Source organism: Manacus candei, unplaced genomic scaffold (assembly GCF_025592945.1).
Source record: "Manacus candei isolate 608988 ecotype Guabito, Panama unplaced genomic scaffold, ASM2559294v1 h1tg000023l, whole genome shotgun sequence".
In the NCBI taxonomy this organism is placed as follows: Eukaryota; Metazoa; Chordata; class Aves; order Passeriformes; family Pipridae; genus Manacus; species Manacus candei.
In genome coordinates this window covers 2,122,771-2,148,106 of record NW_026138071.1, presented here as the reverse complement: position 1 = coordinate 2,148,106, position 25,336 = coordinate 2,122,771, and the positions used below count along the sequence as shown (strand labels likewise).

General features: G+C 39.3%; 1 protein-coding gene across 3 annotated transcripts in view; it reads right to left on the bottom strand.

Moving 5' to 3' along the window:
- MYLK (myosin light chain kinase) overlaps positions 1-25,336 on the bottom strand; it is a 203,070-nt gene that overhangs the window by 54,649 nt on the left and 123,085 nt on the right. For all 3 annotated transcript variants that reach the window (XM_051787545.1, XM_051787544.1, XM_051787543.1), the window contains 4 exons: positions 20,291-20,371; positions 19,042-19,931; positions 9,025-9,141; positions 5,641-5,721 (listed from right to left, as the gene is read on the bottom strand). In XM_051787545.1, coding sequence (XP_051643505.1) covers positions 5,641-5,721; positions 9,025-9,141; positions 19,042-19,931; positions 20,291-20,371 — 1,169 coding nt within the window. The remainder of the gene's footprint in view (positions 1-5,640; positions 5,722-9,024; positions 9,142-19,041; positions 19,932-20,290; positions 20,372-25,336) is intronic.

Below are 25,336 nucleotides of genomic sequence, written 5' to 3'. Positions count from 1 at the left end.
TCAATGCTTCTATGACATGCCTCAGATCTGCGATTTCTGGTCAATGACTGAACTGGAAATTAATGATGCACAGCACCTCTTCAAGGCCGTGTTACAGTAACTATCCATTTTTCTCTGCATGAGACAGTCAGTAAACATTTCTGTCTTCTTCTGTCAACATACAGATATGTAGGTTGGACTGCATGAAATACACATGGAAAATACTGTTCTGTGCCAACATTAACTCAGAAAATATCAGTATGGTGAGAGTTGTAAAGTAACTTGGCAGAGGTTCAAAATGCCTACCCAGCATTAGTGAAGCAGGGCTGAACGGGGCACTCAGGGGAAGGGATTGGACAACAAATTAGTTGTTTCTCCATAGCTCACTTTATACATACAGTAACTGAATTTTCTTTTCATCTGTGGTGCAACTAACCTTCAGTCTCACCAAGTTAAATTGCCTTTTTACTTCAGCCCAACTTGGCTGTGAGGCCCTGTGGCACCCTTGAGCCCTGAGCCTGAGGAATGAAGGCAGCACCTTTCATAACCCAGAGTTTCAGAGAAATCTTATTTAGGTCTTAAAAATAGCTAATGGCAAGTTGATTTACATATACTAAAAGCGGAATTTTCAGCTTCCCTTAGGAAAAAAGATTAATTTTTCCTTGAAATGTTTGGTCAGAGGCTTCACTGACAACGTAAGTCATGTTGTTCCAACACACTAAGTACTTGCACTCACTGTGCAGAAGATGTCTTGGATCTTGCAGCAGCCAGGAGCAGAGCAGCATGAGCCTTCTGGGAAATGAATGGGACTAAGGGAACTGGCTTGGATAGCCTCTTTGACCCTAAAAGCATCCCAGGGACCAAAGAGGTCAGGAGAAGTACAGTCACCAGATCACAGCTGCTATCCAGCCCTCTTATTTCTGTAATTAAAAGAACATCTCTGACTTGATCAGCTTCCTTAGCAATTGAGTTCTTCACTTAGCAAGTGGCAAGTTTTATACTTGGGACAAAACAATCTGACATGAAATTAAGATTTTGAAACATTTGACATTAATCAATGCCGTGTTTCATATTATTTCCATAGAATGGAAATCAACAGAAAATTGGAAGCATTTACTGGCATAGTTATATATTATCTAAACTGGACGCATCAAGTTTAATGGTTTAATGACATTTTCTTAAAATGGTGTTTGCAGACTTGGATTTTCTGACAAGATTGTTTATTAAAGAGTAAATAACAGAACTGCATGTTAATCACTTGGCCACTGACTCATAATTTTTCCATGGTAATTAATACTTAGAATTCCCCCCACTAGGAAAAGAATATATTAACATGATAAGGAGTCCTGTCTAACACATTTACTTTCATGTTCCAGAGATGTCACTGGGCAGCCTTGTATTCAAGTACCAATAATGCTAAAAATTCAGATCAGGGAAGATAACAGTGCAACCTTCCAGAGGATTTGATCTGGACAGTGTCACTGGTGACATTTTATTCAGAACCATCAGCAAGAGAAGTTACTTTACCAAAAATGTGTTTGACATGAAATCAAACATTTTATATAGTAGCAGATATAAAAGATTTAAATCAGCAAGGTACCAAATACTGCTAAATAACTCAAAGGTGTGTGGAGAAAGTCGTTTTCTTTGATGTAACTTTATTTTTAACTGAATGGAAGAACTCACATTTGTGCAATCAACCTCTGTGCTGGGTCATCCCTTCAATGTATGTGGTCTGGATACCAGAACAGTGGGTTTAACAAGTGTTACTCAGATGAGAGAATCCAGGATATCCTGTTAAGTTTTCATACCAATGATTATGACAGGTGATAATTGCCATTTCTTAATATTTACTGAAAGTAGTGCTGTGAATTAGCCCTACAAAAAAACCACTGGGCATTTCTTTCCAAACACTTTAATCCAATGCTTAGATTTATGAGGGTTATTTTCTAAAGCATTAAAGCCATTTTTTTTCTCAGTAGCAATAATTGGGATACAGTTTCTTCCTACTATAGTAAAGTTATGTTGCAGGGCTTAGCTGTGGTAAAGTTTAAAAAATAGCATCTGGCTTCTGTAATGTGCCTTTTTCATCAGCAAATCTCGAAAAAAGCCTTTAAAAATATGCTTTTGGAAATTATTGGGATGTCAGTTAAAATAATCTGTAGTATTTTCGATATTGCATTTGAGCTAATGATAAGACTGAGAATCATGAAAGCTGGGTTCCAGATCTGCAAATGAATGTGCCTGATCATGGGCTAATTTTGGTCCCCAGCTTAAGACACATTAAGGACAACAACATATTTGGAAGTGTGGAGTAGTAATAGTCTTTTTTGAAAAAGAATATTTATTTATAAACCTTGAAATCTTTATTTACTCTTAAAAATCTCAAGCAGCACTTTGATTTTTCCACAGTCTGTTGTGACAAAAACATTTATTTAATAGGCACTGAAGATTTTGCAAGTGGCTTTGGTAATTGCAATAAGCCCTTCCCTTTAAGCTTACTTTGAAGTAACTTCTAATTTCAAAGGGAACTGGACACCTAAATCCCTTTACAGCAGTTTCAAAGCTCCCTACAGAAATGTTCAAGTGGTGAGAATTTTTGGCTCAGTGTTTCTGCTGCAGGGCTGTGTCAAACTAGAAGACCCTTATATTACCCACTGATTGTTCTGGCATAGCACAGAGAATGCAATATGGTAAATAATGAAGGGTTCCAATTTTCCACTGCCTCTTTTAGTCTTTTATATCTGCACAGAAGAAACTTGACACTTTATTATTCTAACTCAGTAACATTTGACATCCACCTAGAGAAGACACGAGTGGCAAAGCCCAAGTCAGTACAGTCAGTGCAGAATGAACCAGCTCCAGAAGTGCCCTTCCTCTCTTCTTCCTTAGGATTTTTTCACCCAGATTCAAAGGTGGATCTGTTGGTTATCCTCAGAAACTTCGCTATTTATTCTATTTATCATTGGAGAGTTGCATAATTATTAATAAATTATGGTGACAGAATACTATTTGTAAGCAAAAAGAAATACATTGTAATTTTCCTAATTTACATGGGAGCAATCTTGCTGCATGTAAAACTGCAAGCATCCATTCAGAGATATTGTTAATTACTGAATGATACAAAGCTGCCTTCAGAGATGCTCTTCTGAGAATAACTGTCTATTTTACACCAGAATCCAGTATATAGTGCATATCAAAACAAGTAATACCCAAAATTCTACTTACTATTGGATTTCTGTAGCTTATAATACCCAAGCTTCCAGTAATAAAATTATGTTGTCAGAATGAGCAGTCAAATGAACTGGGTCAGCAACTCTTCTCACAGCGAGACAAATTCTACAGGTTAAAATACTGACAAAATTCACCATTCTCCACAAAAAAGAAATGTATTGATCTTTGCTTTCAGGACCCTAAAGTTAATTACTTTTCTGAAGGTTCCTACTGGGGCAAAAAAACAAGGATCACTTATAATTTATCTGAAGAGAGAAAAGGTTGACATATCTGCTAACCATGAAATTTGACTTGCACTTCCTTACAGAAAGAGGAAAACATGGATCTTTTCTCCTGAAAACCATTTGTAAAAGTGACAGAGAGTTTATACTTTCTGTACCCCATAGAGTATATACTGTTGTGACTGAATTCACTATCCAAAATTCGGAATTCATTCAGTGGCATTTTTAGGAATTTTTGTTCTCTGTTTCTTCAATACCGTTCCGTACACTCTACTCGCCATTAGGACTGTTGGTGACTTGACATGGCAACAAAGGCTAGAAGGGATTAGAGTAAAAATGTATCTCCTTATTAGATTGGGACATCTTAATTCACAGCCATTCTCTATTAACCCTCTTTTCAAGAGAAATAAAGTGAAGATGCACAAACTTCTGACTTGTTAAGCCCATCCTCTTTTAAGTAAGGAAATTTACAATCTCTGCATCTGATAAGGATTTCAGTATCAATTGAAACTGGATCAGTTTTGTGTATTTTGCCCCTGACAAATGTACAAATAAAACACTCAGGCAGACAAATACCCACTGTCCTCAGGGACTGAGATGTTAAAAATCACCTGTGAAATCTCTGCAGCCAAATCCTTTTAAAATTAAATATATATTTTTCAAAAGTTTTCCAAAAATTCTTCCAAAGCCCAGTTTCCTAACATTCTCTCTGGTTACCTTGATCTTTTCTGTGCAACAGAAAAGATGGTTTATAGGCATTTTGAAAGAGCTTATGAGAAATTCAAGAACTTGAAACACTGGTATAATGTGCTATGGAGCAACCCTAAGAAAACCATTCCCCATTATTTCAACCTTCTTTTCCCAATCATTTCTGTAGCCAGAGTAGCAAGCTTCTGTTTTGCTACCTATGTCCAATTTCCACTAAAATCAAAAGCAAAACAAGCAGGATGTGGATCAGGTCATACATCTGCATATTTAGACTGAATTTCCAACTCACACTTTCCCCTGGGAAAGCTGCAATTGATAACACTGCTGGCAGGATCAGAGGAAATGTGTGTGTTTGTGTGCATAGAAAACACTATTCAAAACGCTATCCCGTGGAGATTTAAACAGCTTTAATATTTTCTTTTCTATTGATGTTCAAGAACAAAATGATTGTTCCTAATTGCTACCATTTACAGCATTTGAAGCTCAGATGCAGAGGTGGAGAATGTCAGCGTGACCCTTCCCACACCTCCACTCATTAGTGGCTGGAGTGAGAGTTATAATACTCAGCCAGCAACTCAAAAATAGCTGTAGCACAGGGCATAGATCTATGTAAGTGACAATTTCAGAAGCACAGTTATTACCTGTGATCATCAATTAGTACAAAACTGCACTGGGTCCTGCTTAAAGCAGCTGAAACCCTTCATGCTGGAAGATCAGATCATAGCTTTTTATTTTTGACAGAGCTGGATAAAATATTTCATGTTTTCATTAAACCATGTCTTTATGTTTTTTAGGGACTCCCATGGTGGACATCTTAGATAAACAACTTTCAAAGTCCAGTTTTGATTTAAAAGATATTTGTATCCCCTGTCCACTTAATTTCAAAAATAGTAGTGGTATTAGGAATTTCTAAACTGACATTAATGTGCTGCCTTTACCATTTAAAGTTTCCTCTTAATCAAATGCATGTTTGCAGAGTCACAAACATGGGAATTTATAGCTAACTTGTTATTTCAGAAAGCATTAAAAGCAAGTTAAGCATTTGGGATTAAAACAAAGAATGCAAAATTCCCCAAACCACTCCATGGTCATGGAAAAAAAGGACAGATTATGCTACAGCACATTTCAGCCAAGATGCCTTGCCTACCAGTGGTAAAACGCTATATTGTCTACACAGGACACAACACGACTTGAAGCAAACTACTCGAGTATTTCTGTGCTTTTTGGGAGGCAGCCAAAAATAAATTGGTGTCACAAGTTTATTGCACCATTATGAAAAACTGAGAGCAGAGCGGGCTTGGTTTGAAGTCACAGTTTCAGCTCTTACTTCTAATCCCCACATGGCAAAAACTCATTTCATGTGACTTATGTGCAAGGGCTAAAGAAACAGCACAAGCTTCTGATACTGTGTCTGCATACAGAAGGGAATGACCACAGAATCCCAAAGCACTTTTCTGTTTCCACTGAAAAGAAATCAGTCCAAATCCAGGTCACTTACTCTCTGTTGGCAGCACCGGGGGAAGTGTGGTCTTAGGTTTCTTGGTCTTCTTGTCAGTAGGCTTTGAGGTCTTTGAGGCATCTGCAATCAAAACAAATAATAAAATACAAACCCTATTTAAAAATTAATAATGAAAAAGCTGTCTAATAAAATGTTTGTTTTGGATCTTTCTGCTAAGTTAGAGGAAATTGCTGTCCTTCAGGTTTTTAAGAAAGATTTTCTGCACAGATTTGCTCGTGAATGTTACATTCTGAAAGGAAGAAGGAGCAGAGAGGGAGAAGCCCTATATGAAAGCAGCTGCACTGAGAACCCAAGGAAGCAGCTAGACAAGAGCTGCCATCTAAGCTGATAGGTCTGTTTTAGCTGAATAGGACAAAGTACGATGTGCACAAAGCTGCATTAGGCAGTGTATGGGAAAGGGAAACATCATTTCATCCCAAACAATCCCTTGCCATGCAATTCTTCTATTCCATTGTCTATATAATCTATACCTATTTACCCATTTGGAGAAGTAGCATTTCCTCCATATGTTTAAATCTTTCTAAGAAAATACTGCTACACATTAGTTCATTCCTAAATAAAAATGGCAAAAAGGCATCATAGGACTGAGGTTTGATGGATTTTATTATTTTCACAATTGCACAGCTCATATCCAGAAACTGGCTCATCACTGCAGGCTACACTGACACTTAAGAGAGACAATAAAGCTCCCTTCCACATGTTTCCCTTATGACATGGACACATTAATAGAAGGTGCAACTGTTTTTCAGCAAGGCTATTCCAGGTTGAACACAATCAGAAGGCTGGAGCACCTCTCCTACGAAGACAGACTGAGAGGGTTGGGGTTGTTCAGCCTGGAGAAGAGAAGGCTCTGAGGAGACTTGAAAGCCCCTTCCAGTACATAAAGAGGCTACAGCAGAGCTGGAGAGGGACTTTTTACAGAGGTCTGTAGTGACAGGACAGATGGAAATGGCCTTAAGATGAAGGATGGAAGGTTTAAATTTAGATATTAGGAAGAAATTTTTCACTGTGAGGGTGATGAGGCACGGGAACAGGTTGCCCAAAGAGGTTGTTGTCTTCCTATCCCTGGAGGTGTTCAAGACCAGGTTGGATGGGGCTTTGAGCAACCTGGTCTAGTGGAAGATGTCCCTGCCCATGGCAGGGGGTTGGAACAAGATGATCTTTAGGTCCCTTCCAATACAAACCATTCTAGTTTCTATGATTCTGTAATGCAAATCCTAACAAGCTTCACTTGATATTCAGCTTTCAGAGGATTTGTGAGTGAGAGAGCTGTTTGAAATTTGGTTACCAGACAAAAGATGACGTAAATGTTATGGAATCAGCTATTTCAGTCACCCACTTATAGGTACTAGAGCGTGAAAATTCATCTAAGTTTCCTAAAAAGTTAAAAAGGGAAGACAGAATCTCCTGACAAACAATTCAGAGTAGGAGGCTGTGTGAGATCTCAGTTCAGACACTTGGATTCTACAGATTTGACAACTGAAGTCAAACATTCCTCCAATCTTACGTAAGTCCATGGTGCCAAAAGGAATATAATGATAATTATGGCTACTTGTTGAGTCTAAAAACCGGCATCTGGGATCCTAACAGCAGACTGAAGAAGGGAGAAATTTTAGTTGTTTTTTTAGATCACAATTCTAATTTAAAAATAACAGTCATCCCCTCTGCCAGTCAGACACAGGATATCAAATGGCGCCTTTCCTAAATAGCTGGAGTTTGCTGTGGTGCCATTCCTCAAAAAACTCTTCTCAGCAGCACGCCAGGAGAGAATGAAAAAGACAGATGAGGCAGCCACTGTCAAGGTAAGGAATGTGGTCATTCTGGTGCCCAACATCATGTGAGCAATGAGCTCCTAATGCCATGGGTGCCACCACCACAGTGAGCCAGACAGCTGATATCATGTCATTCGTATCATCAGGCAATGAATACGGCATGAGCTGACAGCCTCCCATGATCAAGATTTTGCAAGCCAAAGTCTACCTTGCAGCCTCCTAGAGCATGCATTGTCCAGCAGGAAACTGGAAGCGGGAAGTATGCTAAGGGAGGCTTCAGGAAGAAAAGGAATGTACTTGAAGGAGATCAGACGACAAAGGAAAAATACGTAGGTGACTGAGATATTTAAAAGATGCTAAGGCAGCTCTAGAGAACTGCTGTATGCTAAGCATTTGATGATCTGATCCTTTACCACTCTGCATCTGTGGTAGTTAAGGTGTTGCTTAAAGTAGTTAAGATTTTGCTTAAAGCCTCTTGATAGTCTTCTTTGATCTTCAGCGCTGGTAAAATTTATTACTTTAAATTATAGAAATATAAACAATAGTTTATCAAATATCTAATACAGATTACGCTGTGACCATAGTATCACAGAAGGTGCCATTACAGGAGCCAACATAATTAATTGTAATTTTATGTCTAATCAATTCCCTTTTCAGCTACATGAAGATTGATCTTTAGTGAGGATTTGTGGGACCATATTCTTACCTCATGTCATGTAACATTAGGAAAACAAATAATAGTTTTCTTTTCTAGATCTCCTGCCCCAAATACCACATCTGCAACACAGTTGTGAGGGTTCAGTACCCAAGTTCTATATTATTAGGCTTGCTGTTTAGTTTTGTATTCTTTTTAGTCACAATGGAAAGTCTCAAAAGTATTTAAGGATGAGCTCACCAGAAGGTAAGCTGGTAAGAAGCACATTTGGTTACTTTAAGCCCCTTAAATAACTTAAACTCCATGGCAGTTTTATAAGTCTGAGTCTCACTCAACCTCACAATAAAATACTTGCCCAAGGCCAAGACTTTTTGGCAAGAGTACAGTGTCATCAGCATGACCAAGGCTGAAAATGAGTACCTCCATGTTCCAAGACTATGGCATACAAGGATGGTTGAGCTGCTAATTTGTTTATTTTTGCTCACTTCCACTAGAAAACCAAATGACCAAACATCAGTGAATGCAAAGAATTGGAAAGTTCTAGGTCGAGAAACGTGCCCTACACAGTCCTGAGGCAGACTGATACCCAGGGTCTCACACTGAATTCTTACATGCTCTCAGAAGATACATTCAACTCAGAAACAAATCATACAGGTTCAACTGACTGCTCTAAAAACCTTGTAGTGATACAGTGGGCAGCAGGAGGATGTAGATTATTCCACAAAGCAACGAGAGCCCTTGGTTCTGTACTGTCTCTCTGCTCATGCCTCTTTATGGTAGACATTGAATTATCTATTGACCAAAAAGTGCAGAAGGGAAGGGGGTAGAGCTCTTTCTTTTTTGTGTAAGTGGTTCCTAAAGGCTGGTATTGGGAAATAAGGGGGGGGAGGAGGAAGTTCTGAGGAAGGGTTTTCCTGTATCCAGCACAATACTTACCTTCTACCACCACTTTGCAAGCACATTCAGCTTTTCCTGCTGAGTTCTCAGCTATACACTTGTATTCGCCCCCATCTTCAGGCATGGCCTTCTCAATGGTAAGTGAGCAGAGTGTCCCTGGTACAAAGGAGGGAGAGATCAAATGTTACATTGCAGTTCACAGAAACCTCAGTGCTATTAAGGAACAGAATGCATCAAGTGAGCCAATCCTTCACCACAGGTGATCTTCACTGCTAGAAAAACCTGTATTGGCCTTAAAAGTTTGACATAAAAATTGGAACCTTATTAATGCTAAATAAATAAAACCACACTGATAGATAAATTGAATCTTATTGCTGTTCCCTACGATACTCAAAGCTGTCCCTGCAGCCCTGGACAAGTTAATGGATAAGGGTAGAGAATACCCAGAACAGCACCTCTGCTGCTCTTCTTTGCCTTATAGCACAAACCAGAAGTCCTCACTCAGATGATTTTTTCCAAAAGTGCTAGTAGTTTAGGACTGTAAATAAAAGCATTACTGTCAAAGAGCCATGTGCAATATTTTGGTTCAGCCTTATCTCTACCAATCCCATGAACATCCACATGTAAAAGCAGAACTTCAGCTTAGTGTCTAAGTTTAAAAATGCCACTGAGAGACATTGTCTTTTTGCTTGAACTATTTAATGAATAAATGTCTGGTATTGTAAAGCATCCATTACAAAGCCCAATATAACAGTGGCAATCAAATTTGTCACTCTAACAAATCCACTTCTTTTCAAAGAAAAAAGCCAAATTTGACTTAATTGGGTTTGCAGAAACAGGATGCAACATAAGCTCCGTAGTTACCAAGGGAAGCTTGGTATGACCCAAGGGAAATACGTTTCCTCTTAAAAATTAAAACTCTGTGAACCAAAACAGAAGTTGTTCCCAGTAGGTGGGGGATGAGGAAGGGAAACCTAATCCCTTATGTTCACTTGCGTTGCTTGGAACAAAGAGGTACTTTCTTTCCCAATTAAAATGCTCCATACTTTCCCCTTCCAAATATCCCCCATTAAGTGAGGGTGAATTGTGGACTTGCCTTCTTCCTCACTGGAAAGCTGTGCCTGTCCACTAAACACAGCCAGAGACATTGTGCTCTTCTACCCCACCTACATCTACCCATTGCTGTTCCCTTGTCCAGAACACCTCTCACCCCCTCCACCTACCTCAGTTGCAGTAAAACCTTCCCCCCTTCCTCCATTTACCTTTCTCACAGTCTCTCCTAATTAATGACAAGATTGAATAGTTGTTTGTTTTTTTGTTTTTCAGATATCTACCCTGGTTCCTGAGATCTAGGAAAAGTTCCCAGCATCTCTACTTGCCCCCTTTCTCTCTATGTTAACTGGAGGCTGCCTTCTACCCTTCCAGAGTGCTTGATCTCAGGTTCCCCATCAAATGTATCCCCTGTGATGTGAGAACCGGCAGAGGCACAGATGATGGTGACTCATGAAAATGACCTTGAAAGGTCCTTGAAAAGAACTCCCCTTCATCAGAATAACTTGGGAGTTCACTGATTCTCCTTGGAGACAAACTCAGTTTTGATATAGCAATTATGCTTTTGGCATTGACATTTTCCCTCACTGTAAACCTGGATGTCCTTATTCAAGACAAATCTTATAAAAAACACTCAAATGGTTCCAAACAGATCTGGTTTGCCACAAACACACAAGGGTTGGAAGAAAATTTTTTTCCCCCTCTTTATCATCCTCCATAAAATCAAGAAGCTCTAAATAATGACTATTTTCCCCCTGAGAAATGATGCAAAAACTATCTCAGAAGAGGAGCACTGACCCCTCACTCACATGTGCTGCGCTCAGCCAACCACAGAGTGAAAAGAAAATCCACGTGCCTTCCCTGAGGCAACACTTCTCCATGAGTCAAGCCAAAGCCAAAAATGTCACGAGCTGCAGTTCCATTCCAAATGGAGGAGAGACACTAGAAAAGTATTTTCACAGGCATCTAGCAAATATAAATTCACATGTCTCTGCTGTTTAAAGAGACAGTTGGAGAGCAAGCCAAAGATAGCTTCCAGTCTAAGAATTTGTATAAATATATGTAACGTGATTAGAAAAGTTTGCACATCAAAATCTAAAAATGCTATTGCAAAAGGACATAAACTATGGAACAGACACATACATATGAAGGAGATGTCTGGTCACCTTCCTGCAGGAAAGGAGTCTGGCCTGTAAGGGCAAGTGAATCATGAAGGGACTGGAATAAAGCAGAATTTACTTTAGTTTCTGCTGGAGAAGCTAAGAAGCCCTTCCTAAGCTTGCTGAAGACTAATGTGACAGAAGGTGATTCCTCACCACTCATACTGTAGTGCTGCCCATACAGCAGTGTGAGTTAACACCTCAGGGGAAACACTTTGTTATGTGGCACATACAAAACAGAAACATCTCACCCTTACAATATGTAATTTCCCACAGTTATACCAAAATCTAGAAGCAAATCCTAGGGTTTTCTCATGATGATCTTCGACTTGCCATATGCACTCAGTGCTCTGCTGGTTTTGCTTTTAAAATCTAGCTCTGGACAGTCTGTGTGGCAGAGCTCTTATCAGAGCTCCACTTGGCTTATTGCGCTGGGAGAAGAGTTCTCATGAAATAATGTCAGTTTTAGTCCTTCCAAAATAATATTTATATGTGTTGAATTTTAATAAAGTTATTTTGTGAGAATGAGGATGAAGGAAATCTGTTTCTTTCAAGGGCTGCATCCTTCTTCTGCTAACTTCCACCTCCCTGCAGCAATAATCTGTATCCTATTTCCCTCCAAGTCTTCATTCTCCCCAGGAACTACACTGGAACACCACATGCAAAGTTCAAGGGGATTTCTGGGCTTCTTGCTGCCACCAGATAAAATCATAGTAGCCCTCAGTGGAGGAGTGCAGGGAAAATGAGATAATTTGGATCATTCTCACTTATTTAGCCACTAGTTTCATGAAATTTTAGACTACTAGGACTTGGTATGAAATTGGCCAAAGGATTGAGAAGTATTGGCTGTGTTGGATTGGGAGTACAGGGGAAGTCTGAGAGAGCATGGTTTACAAACCTCATTTTCTTAGAAAACCAGAAAAAAAACCCAACAGTGCAAAAAATCAGGCAAAGCTTGGTGAGATTTTATAAGGACAGGAAACTCCTCAACAGGCCTATGTTCTGTGATCTAGAGCTACAGTCAATTCCCGGGGCTAGAGGGCCAAATGTCTTTCAATGAAGTATTTGGTATTTCCTCTGCAAAACCCCTTCATGACCTGAAACAAGCTTATTTTCTCATAACTGCTAGAAAGCCCAGACTCGTTATCCCAGTTGGGTATTCTGAAATTCTGGCACTTCAAAAATCCCAGTCAAATAAAAATATTTGCTATCCATTTTGTCCCCCCGACCCTCTACATTTCTGAGAACCAGGCCAAAGACAATTTTTAAACACTGTCACAAAGTGCAGGATTGGACTAAACATGAGTGTTGGAATCTTCCACTTAGACATTGGAACTACTGCAGCTCTAGAAAAGATCTTAACAGCCACAGAAACTGAGAGTGTACTGGGGGCTCTGGTTTAGACACACAAAGCCTTTCCCTTGAATTCTGAGCTATTAAAGGATTCTCTGACTTACTCAAAAATAGTGCAAGGCAGTTTAAAATATCTCCAGGCTTCTGCATTCTTTCCATGAAACTCCACAGAAAGTCAACTGCAGATATAAAACAAATATACAAACCAACAAAAAACAGTTCCTTAGTCTTGTTCCCTGCACTGGCATCTTACTGGCCAACCTCCTGACTCCTATCTGTGATGCAGACTGAAATTTATGCCTTTTTATTTTGTATCCCATGCAATAAAAAATTACTATGGAGTATTTAGGCAACATTAATAAACACCGGTCTATGAGAAATTGTGCCTAGGAGCCATAATAATTTTTAAAGAAACTCATTGGCTTATAGTGTTAATTTCCTAATAAATCTCAAATTGTCTGGGAAAGTGCTAATATGTGCTATATCACAGTCATGTTTAAAAATGGGAAGTGGGTTGACTTGGAAAATATTGACAACAGTTACGACAAAAGCAAAAACAGGGAAAAAACTTGTGAGTTTCAGAGAAGAAAAAATGTCAAATGTAATTACTGCTAATTGATAGAGTTTTAAGGAAAACAACTTAAGAAACCTACTTTCATGATTCAATGAGATTAGACATTTAACTGGTAAATATGTTGTGTAAAGGTAATTTTCTTAATCTTTACTGAAATATTTGTGATATATCACATTATAGTGCTTGCAATTATTATATTAATGACATTGATTTAGGAAGAGTTAGAGATGCCAAAATAAAGATCTCAAGAAGGTGACAATAGGAAATCACCACTCAGTCTGTTTCTAGTGGATCTCCTCTGTGATCAGGCTAGAACCAAAGTTATTATGTATTTAATCTTTGATGTAGAAGTATTCATAAAATAACATTGATAAATTTACAGATGCTAGAAAGAATGTTGGAAAGGGAAAAGACAGAAAGAGAGAGAGAAAACAGGGCAGTCCTCATAAAAAATCTCGTTTACTTGTTAAGCTGAGTCCTATTCACCCAAGGAAAAAAAGGGGTTTAAGATAGTGAAAAGAAACGCATCTATGGTGGTAAGGGATGCTGTATATTCCAGATTTAAGGTTTTATAGAGAAGTACTAAACATGAGTTCCAGTGTTGGGAGGTAAGAAAGAAGACCAGTGACCTCCAGTAAACACAGCAGTAGGAAGGTGACCTCCATCTCACTGATGCTGATACCAAGCATACAGTTCTACTGCCTATTTTCTAAATAGGATAATAAATCAACAAACAGCAACTGGAGAGGAGATATCAAAAAACCCCCACCAAAATAAAACAACTCTAAGTCTCCAAGGGCTCAGTGAAGTGCATCATGGAGAGAAAGTCAGTAAGAACTTAACTTTTCAAGTTTCAAAAAGAACACAGAGAGAGAGAGAGAGGTATCTTGGTCACAGAGTCAAAGCCATTCTATCCAGTTAACAATAAGTAATTGCTTTGTTTCTTGATTTAAAAACAAAACTCTCACAAGAATGGTTAGACATTGCAATAAATTACCAGTGGCTATAGCAAACGTGTCTCTTATGCTGTATTAAAAACTACACTACATGTATTTCTGGAATAAGAAAGATTAAGACAAAAATGGCAGTGTAAAGAGAAATGTAGCACATGGCACGTGACAAACATGGAGTTGAGTCAGAACTGATGCTCAGATGATCTTCCCAGCCTTAAACTTTCTGAAGAAGCTTTTTTTTAAGGTGCAAAATTCATCTACTTTCAGCAGTATATAGAGTTGTGTTAATTACACACCAAACTCCTACTCAAAGTTAATTAAAAAGAAAAAAAAAAAGTCATGGCAGATCCTTGTTAGACTGGCAGACACAGACTTGCACAACTGATAGGAAGATTTAGGAGTTATGTTAAGTCACAAGAAAGTTGTTAAGGCATTATTGCTAATAAGATTACCAAATCTTTATGCTGCCAAGACACTTAGGAAGAAAAAAAATGCTGTTTTAAAAAAGCAATGCAAACTCAGGGCATTTTCTAAGCTACACCGTCACTGCTACCTCTGTGTTTATGTTAGGCAGTTCTTCTTCAATCTATATAGTCACATGGCACTTAATCTATCCAAAAAAAGCAAAACAAGCTGACTTAAAAAAGGGCAAGTTTGCTTGTTTTGACTTGTTATTCACAGTGCATCTCAGTTGTCCAGTCTGGTACAGATGCTGGCTTGCAAAGCCCTTTTGCTGTTGTCTTATAGAACACTTTTTGCAACCATGCAAGAAGTTTCTTGGTGGATTTTCTGTCCAAGAATGAGTCACACAGCAGGACACTATCACAGGGCACTGCTGTGCCAGTGCTATACAACTGTAAACCAAAATGGGCCCTGCTCTAAAGAGTTCATTGTGTGAGGAAACTTGTTCTATTCAGTCCTTATATGTCTAACTCCACTGTAATGTCTGCTAGAGCCTTCTTAAAAACATTTTTCCAAACAAAAATTCCCCCCATAACTTCAAACAAAGAACTCTCTCATATTAAAGTCAACTGTCTCTTAACCATGCAGCACCTAACCCCTCCATAGAAATGCTCTAATTTATGAGGACCCTCTTTTGTTTGTTTGTTACTAACTGTAATATTTACTTTGATATTTCACTGGCAAAACCCACATTAATATCTATCCCAGGAATGTAGATAACTGAATTCTGGCAAGTTTAAAAGAAGAACAACATAAAATCAAACCATTGACAAAATTGTACCATGTCAGACTTGTTTGTAAAAGAGAGGTGGTATAAGAGCTTTGTCATAAAAATGACACTTGAAGCAAAAAAACCACTCATGCCAATCAACTGACACAACACTATTTGGGGAGTTGTTAAAGGAAATAGAAAAACAAGTACTGATGTTCATGATTTCAAAAGGAAGCAAAGCCGTATTAATAGCTGAAATGTAAAATGGAAGGAATGGGACATGATTATTAGATATGTTGTGAATGTGACATTCAGTATAATTCTGACTTCAAATTGCTAATGTAAACTTAATCCTGGAATCATAGAATACATTGCAAGCCCTGGATTTACTACCAGAATACAGCACAAATACTGCATAAATATGCCTGAGGATGAAGGTCTTTTCTGGAGCAGGGTTTAGTTTTTCTTTTGCCAAAGGCCTCATCAATCAGAGATTATTCTGATCCTGGTGTTTGTATTCAGGCTTCTCCAATGGAGTAGAAGCAGGGCTAATACCCTCCCTTCTCCTGCACTCTAATGGCTAAACCACCTTGGACAGGCACTGCAACCACAGAGGAGACCTGTGAACAGCATTGTTTCTAACAGGTAAAGGGCCTTACTACCAGTTAGGACACATATTCCAAGGAAAGTTATTTTCAGTGAGTGACTGCATAATGGGACATAGTTTTGCACAGTTTGCCTGTCGTGTGAACTTGTTTCATGCAAGTACACTTCTAAGTTTGACCTTCCTGGCCATATATGACACTTGCTTAATCACCTGGGCATGTTCCTGAAGCCAGATTTTATGTATTTATCTTTATAATATATTTGGCACCATGAGATGAACAAACTGCTGTCTCTTTTTGCTTTTTTTTTTTTTCTCTTCTCTCTTTGTGGGCCAGTGGCCCATACTAAGATAAGCTAGTAGTATGATAAGAAGCAGATAGACATGCCTTACTCTAGATACAGGATTTTCCAGTATCCAACTCACTGAAGAACAAGTAAGTTATTATTTTGTGAGATACCTCTGGAAAATCTGAAAAAAACCACAAACCTTCTGTGGTCACCAAGAAACATCACGGCTGCACAAAACCAGGTGGTGAAATGGCTAAGAATGGACCAGCTCTGTCCTGTTCCATAGTGGATTTTGTTGTTGAACACAAAAGGAGCAAGATCATAACAAAGAAATAAAAAATGGCTTTGCAAGATCTAAATTCATCAATGTGAGCTAGGGTCTGTTTGCTCTGAATTCCTCTGCTTCCCCAGAGACTCAACCTTCTTTCAGCTGAGGATGATTCTAGGGGATTATCTCCAGGGCCCATTAAATGCTGCCCCAAGGTTGGCCAAGGGCACTGCTGCTGAAGGACATGACACCTGTGGGTGTGACAAAGCTGCATATGCGTTCAGTGTTTGGTGCAAAAGGTGGAAACTGGGATTTTGGCTTTGGGCTGCTGAGTACTGCATCCATTTTTATTGTTGCTCTCTATGCTTGATGCTGCTTCAAACACTATCTATGAGACTAATCCATACAGTTTCCCTATTGAACAATATTTCCTGATATTCATCCTGGATTTGTTATTTCTCAATTCTAGTCTGTAGCTCCAATTATTCCTTCTCCTCTCTTGGTTTCCTCAACTATGTACGTGTTCCTAATTAGGGAAAAAGAGAAAACTGAATTTCTGTGAAATCTGAAACTTACTTGAAGTAAGTATCATGCATACCTAGTTAATTACTTAACAGTTGGCATGAAAGCATCTTACAGTGGGAAAGCAGCAACTTCTCCAAGTGCCAAAGTTAGCAGGTACTGTCAGGAAAAAACCACTAAATTAACCATCATGCAATGCACCCCCTCAGCATACCAGAGGGTAAGTAATAAGGTTTAAAAAAAATAGTTCTAATCCTCATTCCATTTCTTTCCATTAAAGGAGAAAACTTACTGCCCTGTGGAATATTTCTTTCTAAGATCCTCTGCAAATACATGCAAAAGAAAGCCCGACTTTGAAGCACTGATAACACTGACTACCTAAGCTTGATTCAAGTGTAACAGTGCAGGCACAAGTAGAACATAAGGACAGTTTCTTCACTCCCTGCAAGAAGCTGTCCTGGAACAGTGGATTCTGTGTGCAGTAGGGAACCTTTGTTCCCTACCCCAGTGGCAAGCACTGCTAATGTGTGACACTCTGGACTGTTGTGACCAAGAGTCACCTCGTCCAGACAAACTGGGTGGGATAGGTCACACACCCGGCTCAGGCAGGTGGCAGAGCATTCCTGTTACTTCAGTGTAAACACAGCTACACTGGATTTTCAGCTCCACAGTACCATTTTATAGAGTGAATATGAGTTAAGGGATTATAATGGTCAATTACTCAGATTATTTCAGTCAGGAAAACAGCTTTCTGCAGTACCATAACACTAAAGCTTTGGGATTTTAAAAGGCTCCACCATAGCTCAGAAGCTTTGATACAGACATTATGTCTATCTGATGTACTTTGATAGGAGACATGGAACTTTAGGATGCATAATTTCTTTTTCACTCGGAACAACTCCAAGAAAACTCTTGAAACCCTTATACCCCAGTGTAAGGCAGGTTAAATTGGTTGATCCTGTCAGTCCTCTTTGCAAGGACAGCGTTTCTACCAGTTAGCTTTTTCTCATGTACATGGCACTTAACCTTATCCTATACAGTCCCCTCTGGTGACAATCATCATCTACTTTTAAAAAAAATAAAATCATGTTACTTCAGACACATGCCAGACACAATGCACCTGCTACCATTTCCCTTTCTCCATCTAATTACTTTGGTATCCCCTAAATGTACTATTTGGGTACCCCCACTCTATCTGAAGGCAATGTTTCTTCTGATTGCATCCTCTTTAGAAGAATGCTTATGTGTCAGTGCTTGGAACACTGCATAAGGATTCACTGGTTGTGCTGAACCATTGTGCATATTAATTTGGTTCTCATTTGGTAACACTAAAAATAGTCTGGACTGAATGAAGAAAGATTCAAAACTAGTGCAGATTCAAAAGAGTGCAGACTCCTGTATGAAGCTATAATTCTTACTGTGAACATGAACTACAATATGCCAGACAGTGTCATTCTTCAGATAATTCCCTCAGTGTTTTATGAAAAAAACATGAAGTAAAGAAGTTTTTTTTGTGCTATCAGTTGTCCTCTCTATTTTTGTCCCAATGAAAATTTATTTTGTCTAGATACAACATTAACTTTTGTAAAAAATACACTGGAAAGCAGTTCTCAACTCTGATCTTAACTATGTAACTTGAAGTTGTAGTAATTTCTTTCTGTGACACAACCCCTCTTTGCTTCTGTGTTTTTCATTGCAATAAAAAGCCTGAAATATTAAACACACAGAAGAATTAAATTAGAATTTGTAAACCAGCAATAATATTATTATGTTTTCAATGTTCTAAATCCTTAAAGTTCAGTTTAAATAAGCATCATGTGCCAGCTCCTTAAACAGCGTTAGCAATGTAAACAGCATTTAAAAATGCAAGAAGTTCAACTTTATAAAAATTACATCTGCAGGCTGTTAAAGGGGAATCTACAAGAAATGTCAAACAATACTGTTCCTTGTGTACTCCACTGACATAACAAGAAAGCTGCATCTGGAAAGAGTTACTGACACAGGACTTACATAAAGCATCACATTACCTTTAACAAACTAAATATTATTAATCAAGAGACAGATATAACAGTGTGCCATCCAGCTGGCTTATAATTCAATTAATTTACCTTCTTGGGAGATGACAATGGACTTCGATGACTTGATGGCTTTGCTGTCTAGAGTCCAGGTGACAGCTGCCGGGGGATCAGAGGAAATCCGACATTGTAAGACCAATTTCTCACCATCTACAACTTGAGCATCCTGAAGTTTCTCTGTAAAGGAGGGTGCTGTTCCTTTGCTTGCTGGTGGTTTGCTTGCTGGTGCTTTGTTTTCAGCTTTTTTCCCAATTATTCCACCATCAACCACTGCACACCCATGCTCACAGTTTCTGTCGTTCTTCTCCTCTTTTTTTGCTGCTGGTTTGGCAATGGGGGCTTGAGAATTGGGGGTCGCGTTCTGGGCTTCAGAGTTGGCGCGGGCGTTCGGTGCTGGGGTGCCAGCGCTGCCATTCTCTGCAGGTGGCTTTTTCTTTGAGCCCAGCACAGACCTGAAATCTGTAACAGCAGGTTTAGGAGGTGGCACCTTCTCTGGTAATGGGGTTTTTGGGGTGCCTTTCTTGGCCAGCACAGAGCGGAAGTCCACCTGCTGAGGACCATGGACTTTCCTCTCCTCCTCTGACAAGGTCTTGGGTTTGACCTGCCGCTGCAGGTTTGCTCGGAAGTCCATTTGCTCGGCTGGGATTTCCTTCAGTTCCTCCTCAGAAAAACTTTTGGTGCTGACTTTCTTGCCTAAAATGTCACGGAAATCAAGTTGCTCAGCTTCCTGCTGCCTCAGGCTTTCCTCTGTGTGTTCCCGAGTTTCCACTCGCCTTTTCAGCACACCTCGGATGTCTTCCTGCTCTTCTTCAGCTACTCTGGTTGCACTGCTGTTCTTTTTGAAGCCACTTGTTCTACCAAATGTTAGTTTACCATGATCTCCACCATCTCTTTGCTCTCCAGAGCTGGCTGTTTCCCTCCCACTATGATCCGAAAAAGAAAAGAAAGAGAGAGCCAGGAAAGGGGCTGGTTTAAAAATGTCAGGGAACAATCTCAGAGCAGGAACAAAATGTGTTTATAGAAGGGGAGGTTGATTAGAGGAGCATACTCCATTAGTTTATTGCATCAATGATGACTTCAGGAGCCATATAAGGGCACAAACAAAAAAGATCTTCTCTACTCTGGCTTGGTACAATGTGCTTAGCTTGTATGATGAAAACAATTTGTTGGGTCACATTTGGGGATTAGGTTGAACAGCAGCCAGCCTGGGTCTGTAAGGGCAGGGAATTAACGGAGCAAAAAATAGAACCCACCCATGCAAGTCCCTGGGAAAAATACTCACTCTCTGAGCATTTCTGCTGTGGAAGCTGAACTCTCCCGCAGCATCAGAGACACCTGGCAGCTGCATTCTCCAACTTGGTTCCTGAAATATTTAAGTGAAATCAGAAAAGCAGAGGTTTCTCCCTCTGTAACTTGCTTGAGCTAAGTGATTGTGTATTGTACTAAAGCAGCTCAAACCCAGTGGCCTCCTGCTTTCCTATGCCCAGCATTGTGGTGGTGGACTGAGTGGATCTGGACCCCTTATATTTGGAGCCAAGCTATCTCAAACAGCTTTTACTGATTTGTTGCTATCTGCACTGGGAACAGCATACTCCCTGAACAAAAATCAAAGCAATTTACAGCATGAAACAACTGCAAACAAACGAGCTAAAGGAAAATAAATACAAAAGCTGGAAAATCAAGTCAGAGGAAGGGGATATTTTGCAAAGCTGAAAATCTTTCCAACCATGCCTACTGTTTATTTATTCAAACCCAAGCCCTTAAGTTTTTTAATGTTAAGATATTAAAAGCAGGGTCTCATTTCCTTCCCTCCCCCCTGGCCCAACCAATCAGCAAAACCCATCTACATGGATTGCTCCAGCCTGTACATGTTTATATTAAAAAACATAAAAGTGTCACCATATATGGTGCTGAGTACTTATTCTTCCTTTTGCAGAGGAATACCATGGATGCCTTCTGGAAAGGGCTCCCATTAAAGAATTCATTTAAAGTGCTCCCCCCTCCCCTGCAGCTCCCTCCCTCCCGCAGACATATATCATTCTTCCAGCCCCAAACAGCTCTTCTCCGCTTAACACAGGAGATGCCAAAAGCAAAATTTAACTCCCCCAGGGCAGCAGTTGTGTAACTGTTGCCACCCCTCCCCTGACTGCTATTAAAAACCCAGACTTGAACTGATTGAGGACTGGAGATCTCTTTTATTAGTGAAAATACTTCTGTCCTTCCCAGTTTAAGTATAAGGTTTTGAATGGACCACAAAGTTCTGGATGATTTTTCTTTTTCGAATAAAAATAATTCCTGCTACTGAAAACATTTCCTGGACATGAGCAAAACACATGTGTGTTGAGGGGGAGGAATGGAAGAGAGGCAGGTTTTCACAGCTGTGTTTTCCTTTAAAAAGACTTGCTAGATAAGAGCACCTTCAAGTCTACTTAGCCCTGAAGTTTAAAACATGGACTCAGGACTGCCTTTCTGTTGGCTTGCCATCAATATGTTGTCCTGCCTGTTTTTTAAACTGCATGGAAATACATTCCTAGATATGTTACTGTTTGGGCGATAAAACTATAATTTCATCCATTTGTAACTTGCAGTAAAGACACATTGTAGGCAAGATCATTAACACAGATCACAGAATCACAGATGCAGCACAAAGTTTTGTCTTTATAACAGCAATTAGTGCCATCACCTTTTCAGAGAGATTTCTCTTGCTTTCTATTGTTTTAGAAAAAGAAACAGTGGATCAGCCTAATATGAAAATCAAGCCTTCAACACCACAAAGAAATCGGTGGGTTTGACCAAAGTAACTGGATTGCAAAGTAAAGGCCCTGCTGGTAGGAACATATCTTACTTGACCTTTAGACCATTAATAACAAGAAACTATAGAAATATTTCCAACGCTTTTATATCCAGTAAGTCAGAACATGTACACTAGAAATTATTATTGAAGGCACTCCATGAGGACAGCAGTGAAAGCCACAACCCTTATTTCCTTCAATACAAAAAACTAGATAACATCTGAGTACCAAACATAAATTGTCCAAATGGCAGGAGAGGATCCAAGTCGATGCAAAGAGTAGTTAACTGAGCCCCACACTGGAGACCTGCCATTCTTACTTCCTCTTATGTGTGGCCTCCAGTTGGAAGCAAGAGAAGTAGAAAGAAGGCAAGACAAATGGAAAGATAAATAAAAAGAATAACATGTCATGTCCTCCCAACATACTGATTGGCATCCAATGATGGCAGGGTACCAACATTGCTGAAAACCTGTTGTCTTGAAACAATGCATTTCAAATTGTCCCCTGTTGCCACTATTGAAACTCATGGTTTTTTTTCCTGCTCCTCAGAAGCTTTTAAGAAAAGCAGATACACTCTGGAACTGCTCATTCACCAGTGCTGTAGTGCTGTTAGCAGGCTTTTGGTTTACCAGAAGATTCCTCCTGTTCAGGACTTAAAACCAATCCAAAACTGACAAAGGAGAAGCCATGCATGCTGAAGTATAGACAATTTACAGCACACATCAAATAGTGAGGCACCACTGCTCAGCTTCTGTCATGACCATATGGCAAAAATATTTGCCCACAAGAATTGTGTCACCAGTGGGAGAGGTTAAAGTAACAGAGACAGCACTCTCCCAGGAGAGGGATTTAGGGTTACTGGATGTGGTCCTGACCACTGTGAAGAATAACAGCATTTCTGCAGGACCCATTTCTGCAACGCATCCTTCCCTCTGCAAATTCTTCACTTATGCAAAGAAGCAAATAAGGAAAGCAAAGTAAACCCTTCTAAAGTAAGCTAAGTAAGCTATTTTTCACAGGGTTTGGAAAATAAAGGAGGGGGTAAGAAAGATGGAGAGCATTTTGTTCTTTCTATTTTTAAAACCTTGGGAAGCGCTTATAAATTACGGTAACAGTGGGACACACAAGTACCTAGATGGAAAAATTATTCACAAGGTAGTTTTTTGGTCTTAGTTATAATTTCCAATTCAAGTGAGTGGCTATGATTCAAGTGAGTGACTAGACTACTGGATACAAACCTTGAATCTGTGTCTGATTCATCACATCCCTGTTCAAAAGTGTAGCCTCCTCAGGGCAAGTCCTGCTCCCACTGAAATCAAAGTGAGGATTTTAGGAGCAGAGAGAACATACTGTTGTCTTCTGAATTCAGTGGCAGAGTCTATAAAGGTAAGTTAAAAACATTGACCTACCTTGGAAATCACAAAATGGAAAAGGAGAAACAAGCCAAGAAAAACTAAGAAGGACTGGGGGGTTTAGATGCTAAATTCAATCAAGAATAATTCTGGAAGCTTGGTAAATATTTTTACATTTATGCAATTTTAGAATCTAGGCAAGGCAGAGATGCATAGGGGCACTTAGAAAAGACAGAGCTTTGCAGTACACAAGCACATCTTCAAGTCTTTCACGTCTCTGCTGTTTTGAATCTTGGCAATAAAAATATTACTTGTGCAGCTTGAGCTTCTCCATGTTGGTATTTTATCAGCAAAACCCTAGACACAGATAGATCTTAGTGTCTCTGTTGTTCTGGAATAATGATAGACATGGATAAAACCTATGCTTAGGAGCTATGCTGTAAAGAAGTGCCTGGAAGTGTTGACTTTTGCAGGACTGTTCTGTAGAATACTCATGCACAGGACTTATCTTTAAAATGTCAAGGAATAATAATAATAATAAAAAAAACCACCAAAAACAAATAAAACCCCAGCTGCAAACCCTGAAGCAGTTTTAAAAATAGCTCTCTGTCCTATTGTGGGATCAGTTTTCCCTGGAATGGCTTTTATGTTCAAAATATCTTGAAATACTAGTTTCTTGGCAGAATCTACTCAAATATTTTCACTGAACCTTAGATGAGACTTATTGTCTGCATGTCCCTAGGAAGCACTCTCTGGAGGAACAGGATTGATTATAGTTGGGGTACACAACAAAATTTCTTACCAGCCTACCAAGTGTGAAACAAATATTGCAGAGTAAATTATATTTTCTCAAGAATAAACTGATAAGGGGCAATGAAGGTGATCCCTAGTTATAGCTGGTGCTTCAGAGCAGGAAACTGCAAATCCTCAGTAGGAGGGTTTGCAACTTTTCTGTGAGTTAAATGGAGAGAAAGTCCAGACTCCACGAAGTTTTAACCCCAAAGAAAGCAACTAATCTACTGGATCACAACTTAGCTGACATAAAGCAGAGCAACTCTACTGGCTTCAAAGAGGATGCTCACTTGAATGTTTTGCCAAAAGCTTTTTCTACCTGAAAGACCAATCATTTTATTTGCATTTTACAGCACTGAGTGGGAGAATGGAATGAGAAGGGGTCACGGTTTTCTTCTCTAAAAATATACAGTGTGTTGGTAGCAGAAAACAAGGTTTGCAAACTGTATATTACAGAATGACAGAACTGTATTTACTGTTTAGTGTAACAAAATGTAATCTGACAACTGCTTTTTATATAACCTGAGTTGCAAAGTATTTGAGGTACCACTGATTTATAAAACAAATGTTTACCTCTGATTTTAAGCAGATTATGCAAATCTCTAAACAAAGACTAATCAACACTAACCAAACCTTTATGGAAGATAGAGTGGGGGAGAAAAGAAATACTTAATGTCTGAGAAGACAAAGGTTAACAAAACAAATGATTTGTTTAAGGAACTGCAGGAGGATTTGTGAGGTCTCTCATGTTGACTGTGCTGCTACAAAGGCTTTGCTCATCTAAGAGTCTCTGTCCAATTCTCACAGTTTCTTTGCTTACATCTTCCTTTATGATGTACACACTGTGTGAAAGAATGTGGGGAAGTCACACTGGATATCAGCACTTGCATCACTGGAAGGATGCATGGGACAGAAGGGGAAACAAATATCTGTGTTCTTCTGAGTGAAAAAAAGCATTTCTATTTCCCATTTCAAGCATCTTGCAGGCTGTAAAATGTCCAGATTTCAATAGATGAACTGCAGTAGTGGGTGACTGGTTTTTTTATATTTATGAAACACCAGCCCTCTAGGCCTGAGACATAACAGGTTCATTGGACCATTATTAGGATAATTAAAGTGGAGAATGCGAATATTGAGGAGTCAGAGGTTTGTGTAAATTTAAAACAAGGACCAGGAGAGGCTACAATGACTTCTCTCCTAAAAGTCAGATGCAGCAGTCTGCTGAATAGTAAAAGGCAAACCAAAGATGTGTTCTAAGTAATGATATGGGTTGGGAAGACAGAAAGCCAATGAGCAATCACTGATGGATCACAGTAGGATCACACTAAGCTACATGTCCTCATCACCTCACTGTGATGAAAGGAGAAAGAACTGCAAGAGACAAACACATCT